General features: G+C 51.4%; 1 protein-coding gene across 1 annotated transcript in view; it reads left to right on the top strand.

Annotated features, from left to right (window-relative positions):
* The window catches only part of LOC121859937 (heterogeneous nuclear ribonucleoprotein K-like), a 113,825-nt gene that overhangs the window by 83,279 nt on the left and 18,526 nt on the right, over positions 1–12,020 (top strand). The window contains 2 exon segments of the mRNA XM_042356899.1: positions 1,971–2,043; positions 2,800–2,904. Of these exon segments, the coding sequence (XP_042212833.1) occupies positions 1,971–2,043; positions 2,800–2,904 (178 nt within the window).

The following is a 12,020-nucleotide window of genomic DNA, read 5'->3' on the forward strand; positions in this document are numbered from 1 at the left end:
ACCCACTACCCTCCACACCCTCACCCACTACCCTCCACACCCTCACCCACTACCTCCACACCCCTCACCCACTCATCCTCCACACCCTCACCCACTACCCTCCTCCACACCCTCACCCACCACCCTCCACACCTTCACCCACTCATCCTCCACCCTCTCACCCACTATCCTCCACACCTCACCCACTATCCTCCACACCCCTCACCCACTCACCTCCACCCCTCTCTCACCCACTACCCTCCACACCCCTCACCCACCATCCTCCACACCCCTCACCCACCATCCTCCACACCCCTCACCCACTTATCCTCCACCCACCTCTATCCTCCACCCTCCTCACCTCCACCCTCACCACCACCTCCACACCCTCACCCACCACCCTCCACACTCACCCACTACCTCCACACCCTCACCCACTCACCTCCACACCCTCACCCACTCATCCTCTCTCACCTCACCCACTCATCTCACCACCCACTACCTCCACACCTCACCCACTATCCTCCACACCTCACCCACTACCCTCCACACCCCTCACCCACTCACCCTCCACACCTCACCACACCTCCACACCTCCCTCACCACTATCCTCCACACCTCACCTCCACACCTCACCACCTCCACACCTCACCCCACTTCCCTCCACACCCTCACCCACTCATCCTCCACACCCTCACCACTACCTCTCCACACCTCACCCACTACCCTCCACACCCTCACCCACTCACCCCTCCACACCCCTCACCCACTACCCCTCCCTCCACCCACTATCCCTCCACACTACCCACTCACCACACCCCTCACCCACTACCCTCACCTCTCACCCACTCACCACACCACTCCACCATCCTCCACCCCTCACCCACTATCCTCCACACCTCACCCACTACCCTCACCACCTCACCCCACTACTCCTCCACACCTCACACTACTCTCCACACCTCACCCACTCATCCTTAACCCCAAACCTAACCTTCTCAACGTCGTGTGTGTGTGTGTGTGTGTGTGTGTGTGTGTGTGTGTGTGTGTGTGTGTGTGTGTGTGGTGTGTGTAGGGGTGTGTGGGTGTAGCACTGGTTTATGTGTCTGTAGATGTAGTGCGGATGTGTAGGTGTAGCACAGGTGTGTGTAGGTGTAGCATAGGTGTATTGTAGGTGTGTGTAGGTTTATCGCGGGTGTGTAGGTGTAGCACATGTGTGTAGGTGTAGCACAGGTGTTTAGGTGTAGCACAGGTGTTTAGGTGTAGCACAGGTGTTTAGGTGTAGCACAGGTGTTAGGTGTAGCACAGGTGTGTAGGTGTAGCAGGTGTGTAGGTGTAGCACAGGTGTGTAGGTGTAGCATAGGTGTGTAGGTGTAGGACAGGTTTGTGTAGGTGTGTAGGTGGGTGTGTGTGTGTGTGTGTGTGTGTGTGTGTGTGTGTGTTTGTAGTGGTGTGTGTATGTGTAGCACAGGTTTTGTAGGTGTAGCACAGGTGGATGTAGGTGTGTGTGTGTGTGTGTGTGTGTGTGTGTGTGTGTGTGTGTGTGTGTGTGTGTAGTGTGGGTGGGTGGTTGTGTGTAGGTGTAACGTTGGGTGTGTTTGTGTTGATGTAGAGCGAGTTTGATTGTGTTATTGGAGGTGTAATGTGGGTGTGTGTAGGTGTAGTACGGGTGTTAGTGAAGGTGTAGCGGTATGCAGATGTGTTCATGTAGGTGGTATAGTGCGGGTGTGTGGGGGCGGGTATGTGTGTGTTAGTATCTTGAGTGTCTGAGGGTCTAGCGCGGGTGTGTGTGGGTGTTCCTGAAGGTGTAGCGTGGGTGTAGGTGGTATGGTGTGTGTTTGTTAGTATCTTGAGTGTCTGAGGGTGTAGCGCGGGTGTGTGTGGGTGTTCCTGAAGGTGTAGGTGGTGTAGTGCGGGTGTGTGTGGGTGTTAGTGTAGGTGTAGCGCGGGTGTGTGTAGGCTATGACGGAGGTGTACCGTGTGTGTTACAGAGTGCTGACCATCGGCGGGTCGGAGGATGTGGTGCTGAAGGTCTTGAATGAGGTCCTGGAATGCCTTGATGAGGTGAGTCCCAGCGTCTAGTTTGTTTCTCCTTATTTTTATCTTCCTTCATTATTTTTATTCATTACGTCCCTCATTACCTTACAGATTGACTAATTATTGTCCCTCATTCATTCGTTACTAAGTCATTTGATACCTGTCAAGTTTGTATTAATTTGAATCTATAGAAATTATATATATTTTTTTTAATACAGTATATACATTATTTTTTGTTTCATAAGATGTAAAGTTAATAATTATATATTTTTTTTTACCTGTAGATGTTATAATGTTAATTCTCCTTACATCAGCCATATAAAGTGCAGTAATAATTTTCTTTTTATCATAGTAAGTAATATTTGTCCACTTGTGTTCATTGATTTTTATTTATTTATGTGTGTGTGTTCAGTGTATTGTAAGGTGGTGATAGTTATGTTACAGTAAGTTTTAAAGTCTTGGCAAATCACAACCAAATTTTCAACCACTTGTTACATTGGTGTAGTTTGTTGTATAAATACATCTGGATTATTATTGTATTGTATAAACAAGTTCAGAATACTGATGATTTCAAACCCAAAGCCTTACTCTTGACCCTAAAACAACAACAATTATATACATTAGGTAAAACAATCGTTATACTTCAATCAACAATATTCACTAATAAATATAAAGGTTAGATTTTGTTTATTGATACAAATTGAAATTTGTAGTTCATTGTCAGTGTGAGGTACAGTACATGTTGTTAACTCTGTGTGTGTGTGTTCCTGGTGGGTGGTGTAGGCGCTGCAGAAGGGGACAGAGTCGGACGCCCGTATCCTGGTCCACCAGAGCCAGGCAGGATGCGTCATCGGCAAGGCTGGCAGCAAGATCAAGGAACTGCGTGAGGTGAGTACTGTACTGTCCTCGGTACTTGTGTGAGAGAGAGAGAGAGAGAGAGAGAGAGAGAGAGAGAGAGAGCTTACAGTCCACAAGGGGGTGGTTACTGTGTGAAGGACGGGGTGGAGGAAGTTATCAGATGGAGCAGCATTCTGTAGTGAGGGAGCAAACACTGTGGCCATGGTGCACTAGTGGGGGGTTCTAAGGTGCCTCCAACGTGGCACCCGGTGATATGTATTTTGGTGACGTGTTGACAGGAGGTAGGGAGTCCCCCTCATAGTAAGGCGGGTAATGTTAGTTTGTCACACAACACCCAGGTGGTGGTGGTGGTTCTCCCTCACCCAGGTGTAGGAGCACCGTATGTTGGTCTGTCTTGTGCGGCTGTCAGTCCCAGTATATTGATTTAGAACTATCAGCACAATTGCGATTTTAATGATAAGTACAGGTACAATCCCTTTACAAACTCGGAACCTTTTTTTTTAGTAATATCGCTACAAGTAAAGATTTAAGTACCATTCACTGTATGGTGTACGTAGGGTGAGGGTTACATATAGGTGGGGCCTCAGCCTAGTCACGCGTGGAAAAGGACTTAGAAAAATTATAGATATATCAATACAATCGGCGTGGTTGTCCCTGGGGCCACGGTACAGGACTTGAGTATACTGGATGTGGGTTGACGAAGACTGTAGTGTAGTGTACTGGAGAATGACGTGGGGTGGTGAGGCAGTGCATACCTCCTCCCTCACCACACCCACCACCTCTCATTCTCCTCACCACACCCACTACCTCTCATCCTCCTCACCACCCACCACCTCATTCTCCTCACCACACCCACCACCTCCATTCTCCTCACAACCCACCACCCCATCTCCCCACCACACCCACCACCCCCTCCATCCCTCTCACCACACCCACCACCTCTCATCCCTCCCCACCACCCACCACACCCTCCCCACCCTCCCCCACCACACCCACTCACCTCTCCCTCCCCACCACACCCACCACCTCCTCATCCCCCACCACACCCACCACCCCATCTCCCCCACCACACCCACCACCCCATCCCCACCACACCCACCACCCCCATCTCCCCCACCACACCCACCACCCCATCTCCTCACCACACCCACCACCTCCCCATTCCTCCCCACCACACCCACCACCTCTCATCTCTCTCACCACACCCACCACCCCATCCCCCCTCCTCACCACACCCACTCACCCTCATCCCCACCACACCCACCACCCATCCTCCCACCACACCCACTACCCCATCTCCCCACCACACCCACTAACTCTCCATCTCCCTCACCACACCCACTCACCTCCATCCTCCCCACCACACCCACCACTCCCTCACCCTCCCCACCACACCCACTACCTCCCACCACCACACCCACCACCTCATCTCCCTCACCACACCCACCACCTCAACCCCTCACCACACCCACTACCCCACCCTCCTCACCACACTCTAACTCACCTCCCCATCTCCCCTCACCACACCCACTCACTTCCCCATCTCCCCCACCACACCCACCACTCCCTCATCCCCACCACACCCACCACCCCATTCCTCCCCCACCACACCCACCACCTCCTCATCTCCTCCCCCCACCACACCCACCACTCCCCATTCTCCCCACCACACCCACCACCTCCCCCTCCCCCACCACACCCCACCACCTCCCCACCCTCCCCCACCACACCCACCACACCCTCCCCCACCACACCCACCACTTCATCCTCCCCACCACACCCACACCCCCTCATTCCTCCCTCACCACACCCACCACCTCCTCATCCTCCCCACCACACCCACCACCTCCCCACCCTCCCCACCACACCCACCACCTCCTCATCTCCTCCCCACCACACCCACTCACCTCCCCATTCTCCCCACCACACCCACCACCTCCCATCCCTCCCCACCACACCCACCACCTCTCATTCTCCCCACCACCCACTACCTCTCATTCTCCTCACCACACCCACTACCTCCTCATCCTCACCACACCCACTACCTCTTCCCCTCCTCACCACACCCACTACCTCTCATTCTCCTCACCACACCCACTACCTCTTCCCCTCCTCACCACACCCACTACCTCTTACCCTCCTCACAACTACTATTTTAGCACAAATTATTCTTCCTGCACTTATGTCCCGCTGTAATACGCTTTATGACCCCTTTGTGTACCTCATATTATGTATATAGATAGATATATATAGCACTTGTAATGCTGTAATTTGGTTGTACTGTGCTATACTACAAGCCCTCTTATTGTAGTTTGAGTGTGTTTGTAGGTCTTAGTGACGCGTCTAGTGCGTTGGCTGACCTTAGTAACGTCATGTTTGCTTGTGTTCATAGCCTAGTAACGGCTCGTGCTTGTGTCCATAGCTTAGTAACGGCAGCTTGGAGAGACGGTGACCTGTAGATTTTTTTTTTACGTGTCTTCGAATTTTTGTTGAAAATTAATAGCTCACATTTTGTCCACTACGCAATTAATATCCCACCTTCTGTCCACTATACAATTAATATCCCACCTTCTGTCCACTATATAACTAATAGCTCACCCTCTGTCCAAACACTCCTAATTTGACATTTTCCCTACAAACCACAAAGGATTAGATAGGTGGGGGTAGAGTGACGGCCCTCCTGTCACTTTTAAATGCCGCTTCTTCGAGGGCTGTCCATCTCTCACTCCTTTTATCTGAGTTAATAAATGATTGAATGTACAGTGGATGCGGGTGTGTGGTGTGGCACGTGAGAGAATTATATCAAGAAGATGATATATTTAATAGTTTTTACCTGGATGCCTCTGTTTTGCTTGTCTGATTGACGGGCTCATGACGGTGATGTAAAATAGGCATTGACAGATTCCTTGTGGTGCCGGAGTGTGGTGTATTGACTTAGGGTGTGTGAGTTAATATAGTAGAGTGACTAGTGGTCCTATCAGTGGTAAATTCAGTTGGAGTTGGCGTGGATTTCGATGTATGGTAGAGGTAAGTGTGTGTGTGTGTGTGTGTGTGTGTGAAAAGTGAGAATTAAGGTGTTCATGACTGCAGGTAGTGTTGGTGTGTGCCCATCATGATAAGTTGGCTACCTGGTGTGGTGGTCCTGAGGGGCAGGTAAGTAGGTATTGATGCTGGATACTTTCCCACCCAATATTGATTATAATTCATGAGTGGTGGGTTAGTTCCTGGAGGCGTGTGGGTAGTGCGGTGGTGCGTGCGTTCGTGTGGGTGCCTGGTTGTTTGATGTGCGTGTGTGTGGCGGTGAGGGCGCGTGCGACACGTGGCGCCAGGTGTGTCGGGACTCGGGGTCGGCAGGTGGTGGCGGGAGTGTGGCCCCCCTCTGGTCTGGGCGGGTCTGGCAGGAGGACGGCGACCGGCCTGTGGGGGTGGATGTGGTCGATAGCGGATTACCAGGTAACCCGCGGCCCGGCCCTCACTCTCTGCTTGGCCGCCGCCCGCTCCACACCACCGCCTGTCTCGCCGCCCACTGCCACTAGCCGACCCGCCGCCCCTCGTCTCTCAGTGACTACCACCATGATGGTGATAGTCCACAGCCGTGGCCTGGGCCCTGCTGCCCTCACCCTCTGTGATCACTACCGCGTCTCCTCTACCAGGATTACCAACATAACCCGTCGTCAAGCTCACGTGAAAATTGACAGGTAAAGTGCGGATAGAATAGTGCCAAGTTGTGGTTGATGGTGCACAGTGTATTGTGAGGACTGGGCAGAGGCCAGTGTTAGTGCACGCCGCGGCTCCAGTATTATCTGCACCACAACCAACACCACCGCCTCCAAGCCACACCCAACGTGGCAATCGATCTTGTGTGTCTCCCTCACTCTCTCTCTCACACTCCCTAGTCCCAAACCTCTCACCACTTACTCAACGCTCCACCACCAACACCATTGTTGGGGCAGTGTTGGAGAACGCGTTGCAGACAAGGTGGTGTACTGGGGAAGTAGCCCGTATTGATCCCCCCCAGCAGCAGCAGCAGCAGTAGCCTCGCCACCACCAAGCTTATGCTGAGGTGACGCGTGTCTTGCTTCCTTCCACAACACTGGTCACCCTTCTTCCTGGCCCAGCCTTAATTTGTCTGCATAGTGCACCCTTTTACCTTGTCCATACACCACCTACCTCGCCCACCTCGCCCCGACACCGCCTACCTGCCCCACACCACCCACCCTGCCTACACCACCTACCCTGCCCTACACCCGCCCCTGGTCCTACACCGTCGGTCCACCACACCTACACCTCGGTACACAACATCTACACTCCACCACACCCACTCCCCTGGCCACCACACCCACACCCCTGGTCCAAACCTACATCCTCGGTCCACCACACTTACATCCTCGGTCCACCACACCTACATCCTCGGTCCACCACACCTACACCTCTGGTCCACCACACCTACACCCCTGATTCACCAAACGTACACCTCTGGTCCGCCAAACGTACACCCTCGGTCCACCACACCTACACCTCTGGTCCGCCACACCTACACCTCTGGTCCGCCACACCTACACTCTCGGTCCGCCACACCTACACCCTCGGTCCACTATACCCAAAGTTATGTCAGTGTGTAATGAGCTCAGTTGTGCCGCGATATTGTGGTGTCGGGAAGGTGTCTGATAATGCCTGTGTACAGTATAGATGCTTCCGGGTCGGGCGGCTGCCATTGGACATAAAAACTAGTAAAAAAAGGGGGTAATGTTGGAAATATATTGGTTTTATTATAATATGTTTTGACGGTGAAGTAATTTGCGGGAGAGGGTGAAGGTTGGGTTTGACGCTTTGTGGACGAAGGTTTAACTAACGCTCTGAAGACAAAGGTTTATTCCCTAGGATGATGGTTTAACGCCTTTAGGATAGTTGTTTAAATACGTAAAGATGGTGGTTTAACCCCTTTAGGATAGATGTATAACTTCATAGGATGGTGGTTTAACGCCTTTAGGATAGTTGTTCAACTACGTAAGGATGGTGGTTTAACGCCTTTAGGATAGTTGTTTAACTTCATCGGATGATGGTTTAACCCCTTTAGGATAGTTGTTTAAATACGTAAAGATGATGGTTTAACGCCTTTACGATAGTTTAACTTATTAGGGTGATGGTTAAACCCCTTTAGGATAGTTGTTTAACTCAGTGAGGATGATGGTTTAACCCCTTTAGGATAAGTAAACTAAGAATGATGGTTTAACCCCTTTAGGATAAGTAAACTAAGAATGATGGTTTAACCCCTTTAGGATAAGTTAACTAAGAATGATGGTTTAACCCCTTTAGGATAAGTTAACTAAGAATGATGGTTTAACCCCTTTAGGATAAGTTAACTAAGAATGATGGTTTAACCCCTTTAGGATAAGTTAACTACTTAGGATTATGGTTTAACCCCTTTAGGATAAGCTAAGAATGGTGCTTTAACCCATTTAGGATAGGTTAACTGCTTAGAATGATGGTTTAACCCATTAAGGATAACAGTTTAACTACTAACGGTGTCATGATAGTGATTGAACTATTTTCTGGGTTAGTTTAAACATTTTCGGAGAGAGAGAGAGAGAGAGAGAGAGAGAGAGAGACCAGTGACCAGTACTCCTCATCAACCAAATAATATTGACGGTGCCGGGTAATAGTAAACATGGTGTCGACTTCAAACAAGATTTAATTCCTCGAAAACAATATTTATTTCTCCGTCATCAAGATGTTAGTAAACACCTCTAGTACCCGTCAAGTGTGTTGTGTGTATTGGTACAGGTGCAGGAGTTAACTGCCTCTTCGTGGTCTTGTAGGTGAATGTGTGTCTGGGTCCTTCATTCACTGACCTGACCTGATGTGATAGATTAAGAAAAATTACAAGTACAGATCTCTTAAAACAAAAACACAGGTACGGTAAATAAAAAAATATATAAAAGAACTATTTAACCTGACAAGACTATGTGTGGTGAGTTAACTTATAAAGGTTGAGTGATTTTAAGCGTTAATAATGATATTTATATACGTCGGAGTGTGGTGGTGTCGGTGCTGTGTATTGACAGGGAATTTAGCAACATTTAAATCAGGTAAGTAGAGAGAGAGGAGAGAGGACTTATGTGAAGGTATTATTGATTGTTCACAAGGCAGTCAGCTGCTGGTGAGCCTCCCACCCCTCCTTCCTCCCACTCCTGGAGGTCCTCCGCCTGACCTTCCTCCTGTTTTAAATGTCGATTGTGTGTTGGTGGGCGGGCTGAAGGGTTGGTGGTGGGCAGCTGGGTGGTTAAGATGTGGTAACTGTGTGGTGTGGCCGAGAGTGCCGGAAGAGTGTGATGTGGCTGGGGGTGCCAGGAGAGTGTGATGTGGCCGAGGGTGTCAGAGGTGTGGTGTGTTGGGGGTGCCAGGAGAGTGTGATGGCTGGCAGAAGAGGATGTGTTGGGGTGCCAGAAGAGTGTGATGTGTTAGGGTGTCAGAGAGGTGATGCTGCAGGAGGATGTGTGGCTGAGGGCAGAAGAGTGTGATGTGTTGGATAGAGAGGGATGTGGCTGGGGCATGGTTGTGATGTGGCTGGGGTGTCAGAAGAGGATGTGGCTGGGGTGTCAGAAGAGATGTTGATGTGGCTGGGGGTGTCAGAAGAGTGTGATGGCTGGGGTGCCAGAAGAGATGATGTGGCTGGATGGTGCTGAAGAGGTGATGTGTTAAAGAAGAGTGATGATGTTGGGGTAGAAGAGTGTGATGTGCTGAGGTAGAAGAAGAGTGTGATGGGCTGCCAGAAGAGTGTGATGTGGCTGGGGTGCCAGAAGAGTGTGATGGTTGGGGTGCCAGAAGAGTGTGAGGGCTGGCTGGGGAAGAGTGTGATGTGGCTGGGAGTAGACGAGTGTGATGGCTGGGGTGCATGTGGTGTGATGTGGGTCAGAGGTGGGTGGATGTGGGGAAAAGGAAGAGTGTGATGTGGCTGGGGTGTCAGGAAGAGTGTGATGTGGCTGGGGTGTCGAAGGTGATGTGGCTGGGGGAAGGTGGTGTGATGTGGGTTCAGAGGTGGTGTGTGATGGAAAAGCGAAGAAGAGTGATGTGGCTGGGGTGTCCGAGGGTGGTGTGATGTGGCGAGGGAAGAAGAGTGTGATGTGAGGGTGCCAGAAGAGTGTGATGTGGCTGAGGTTCCAGAAGAGTTTGATGGCTGGGGCTGGAAGAGGGTGTTGTGATGTGCCAGGCAGAGGTGTTGTGTGATGTGGCGGGTGTGGGAAGAATGTGGTGTGATGTGGCAAGTGGCAATTTGTTGTGGGGTGTGGCCAGAGAAGAATGGGTGTGTCAGGGAAGAATGGGTGGGGTGGGCTGGGGTGCTAGAAGAGTGGTGGGGTGCCAGGGCAGAAGAGTATAGTGGCCTGGGGTGGTAGAAGAGGTTGTGGTGTGGCTGGGGTGCCAGAAGAGTGGTGGTGTGTGGCCAGGTGCCAGAAGAGTGTGGTGTGGGGGGTGTAGAAGAATGTGGTGTGTGGTATGGCTGGGGCCAGGAGAGTATGGTGGTGTGTGGCCGGTGATGCCAAAAGTGTGGTGTGGTGTGCTGGGGTGCCAGAAGAGTGGGTGGTGGCTGGGGGTTGAAGAGTGTGGTGGGCTGGGTGCCATAAGAGTGGTGTGGTGTGGCCGGGGGTGCCAGCCTCACTTTATCGATCACTCGTTTCACTCGACCCGCTGGAGGGTTGAGGAGTCACCACCGTACTCTACCCTCTCCCCTTCCCTCTCGTACTTTAAACCTCCAACCTCCTCCTCTTCTCTCAGTCTCTGCTTCAGCCCTTCTTGCATGATGGGCTGGAGCCGAGATTCAGCTTGCACCACCACTCTCTCCACACCACCACACTCTCCACACCACCACACTCTACACCACCACACTTCCACACCACCGCACTCCACACACCACCTCCTCTCCACCACCACCTCCACACCACCACCTCCCACACCACCGCACCTCTCCACACACCACCACACTCCACACCACCACACACTCCACACCACCCACACCACACACCCACACCACCACTTCTCTCAGTCCTATACCTAACCTACCAACATTATCTCTCAAGGAAGCAACAACCTTGAACTTTAGGTCTTGTACTGTAGCCATATGAATTATACAGTGAGTTGATCACCCCCTATTGTGGACTATCGGACATCGACTCCTGAGTGTGATGTTGTGTAGTGAGGTGCGTCGTGAGTGAGGAGGGTGGGAGATGCCCAAGTGCGTTACCGAGGATGTTGAGTGTGTTTGGACAGTATTTAGAAGTGGTGACAGTTGGCTGGGGTGGATGGAACCCCCCTGGGAGTACTGTAGTGGGGAGGAGGGAGAGGAGTTCAGTACTGTAATGGTAATCGGAGAGGGGGAGAATTGTGCCAGGGGTGGTGTGAGGGGATGTAGATAGTGGCCCTGTCAGAGTGGTGGAATCTGTACCAGTAATGGTAGTTAGGTAACGAGTGGTTGTGACGAGATATGTGATGGTAGCAACAGCAGGAGTGGAGGTGGCAGGAATGACACGACTCTTGGAGGAGAACATTACTTGGCCTGTCGCCTAACTTATTTACGCCGTCGTGTTTGTTTATGACGCCGTATTGACACAGCCTCATCACCCCGTCGCCATCTTCTCCACGTGGCCAAACTAACTCGCAGTAACAGTCGAAACTTAACTTTTTCATTTGGTTGGAGTCGAAACTTACTTCTTCATTTGGTTGGTTAGTGAATGGATCGTCGGGTGGGTGAGTGGGTCGTCGGGTGGGTGAATGAGTGGGTCAGGTGGTTAGGTAAAAGGGACAGGGCAGTCTTTGTGAGGAACACGTCACAAATATAGTTGCAGGAAGTGCTCTACTTGGGAATGATAATTGTGAAGGGTGGGGGACCACAAGCGCTAGACCCTACTCTAAGGATCACCCCGCTTGCTGGTCTGGCTGAGAGAACCACCTGTATTGACAACTCGACCCTCACCCTCCTGCCACAGCCTCTTCAACCTCTCTCTGGAGGACGACACACTCATACCTCAAGTTTACCTGTAAGGTGTAAGGGAGAGGTGGGAGGGGGACGTTTCTCTGAGACAGTGATGGGGAGGATGGGAGGGTACTGAAATAGGAATACTGGTTAAGTGAATGGGAGTAATAGTAATGAG

This window comes from Homarus americanus, unplaced genomic scaffold (assembly GCF_018991925.1).
Source record: "Homarus americanus isolate GMGI-L3 unplaced genomic scaffold, GMGI_Hamer_2.0 scaffold34581, whole genome shotgun sequence".
NCBI lineage: Eukaryota > Metazoa > Arthropoda > Malacostraca > Decapoda > Nephropidae > Homarus > Homarus americanus.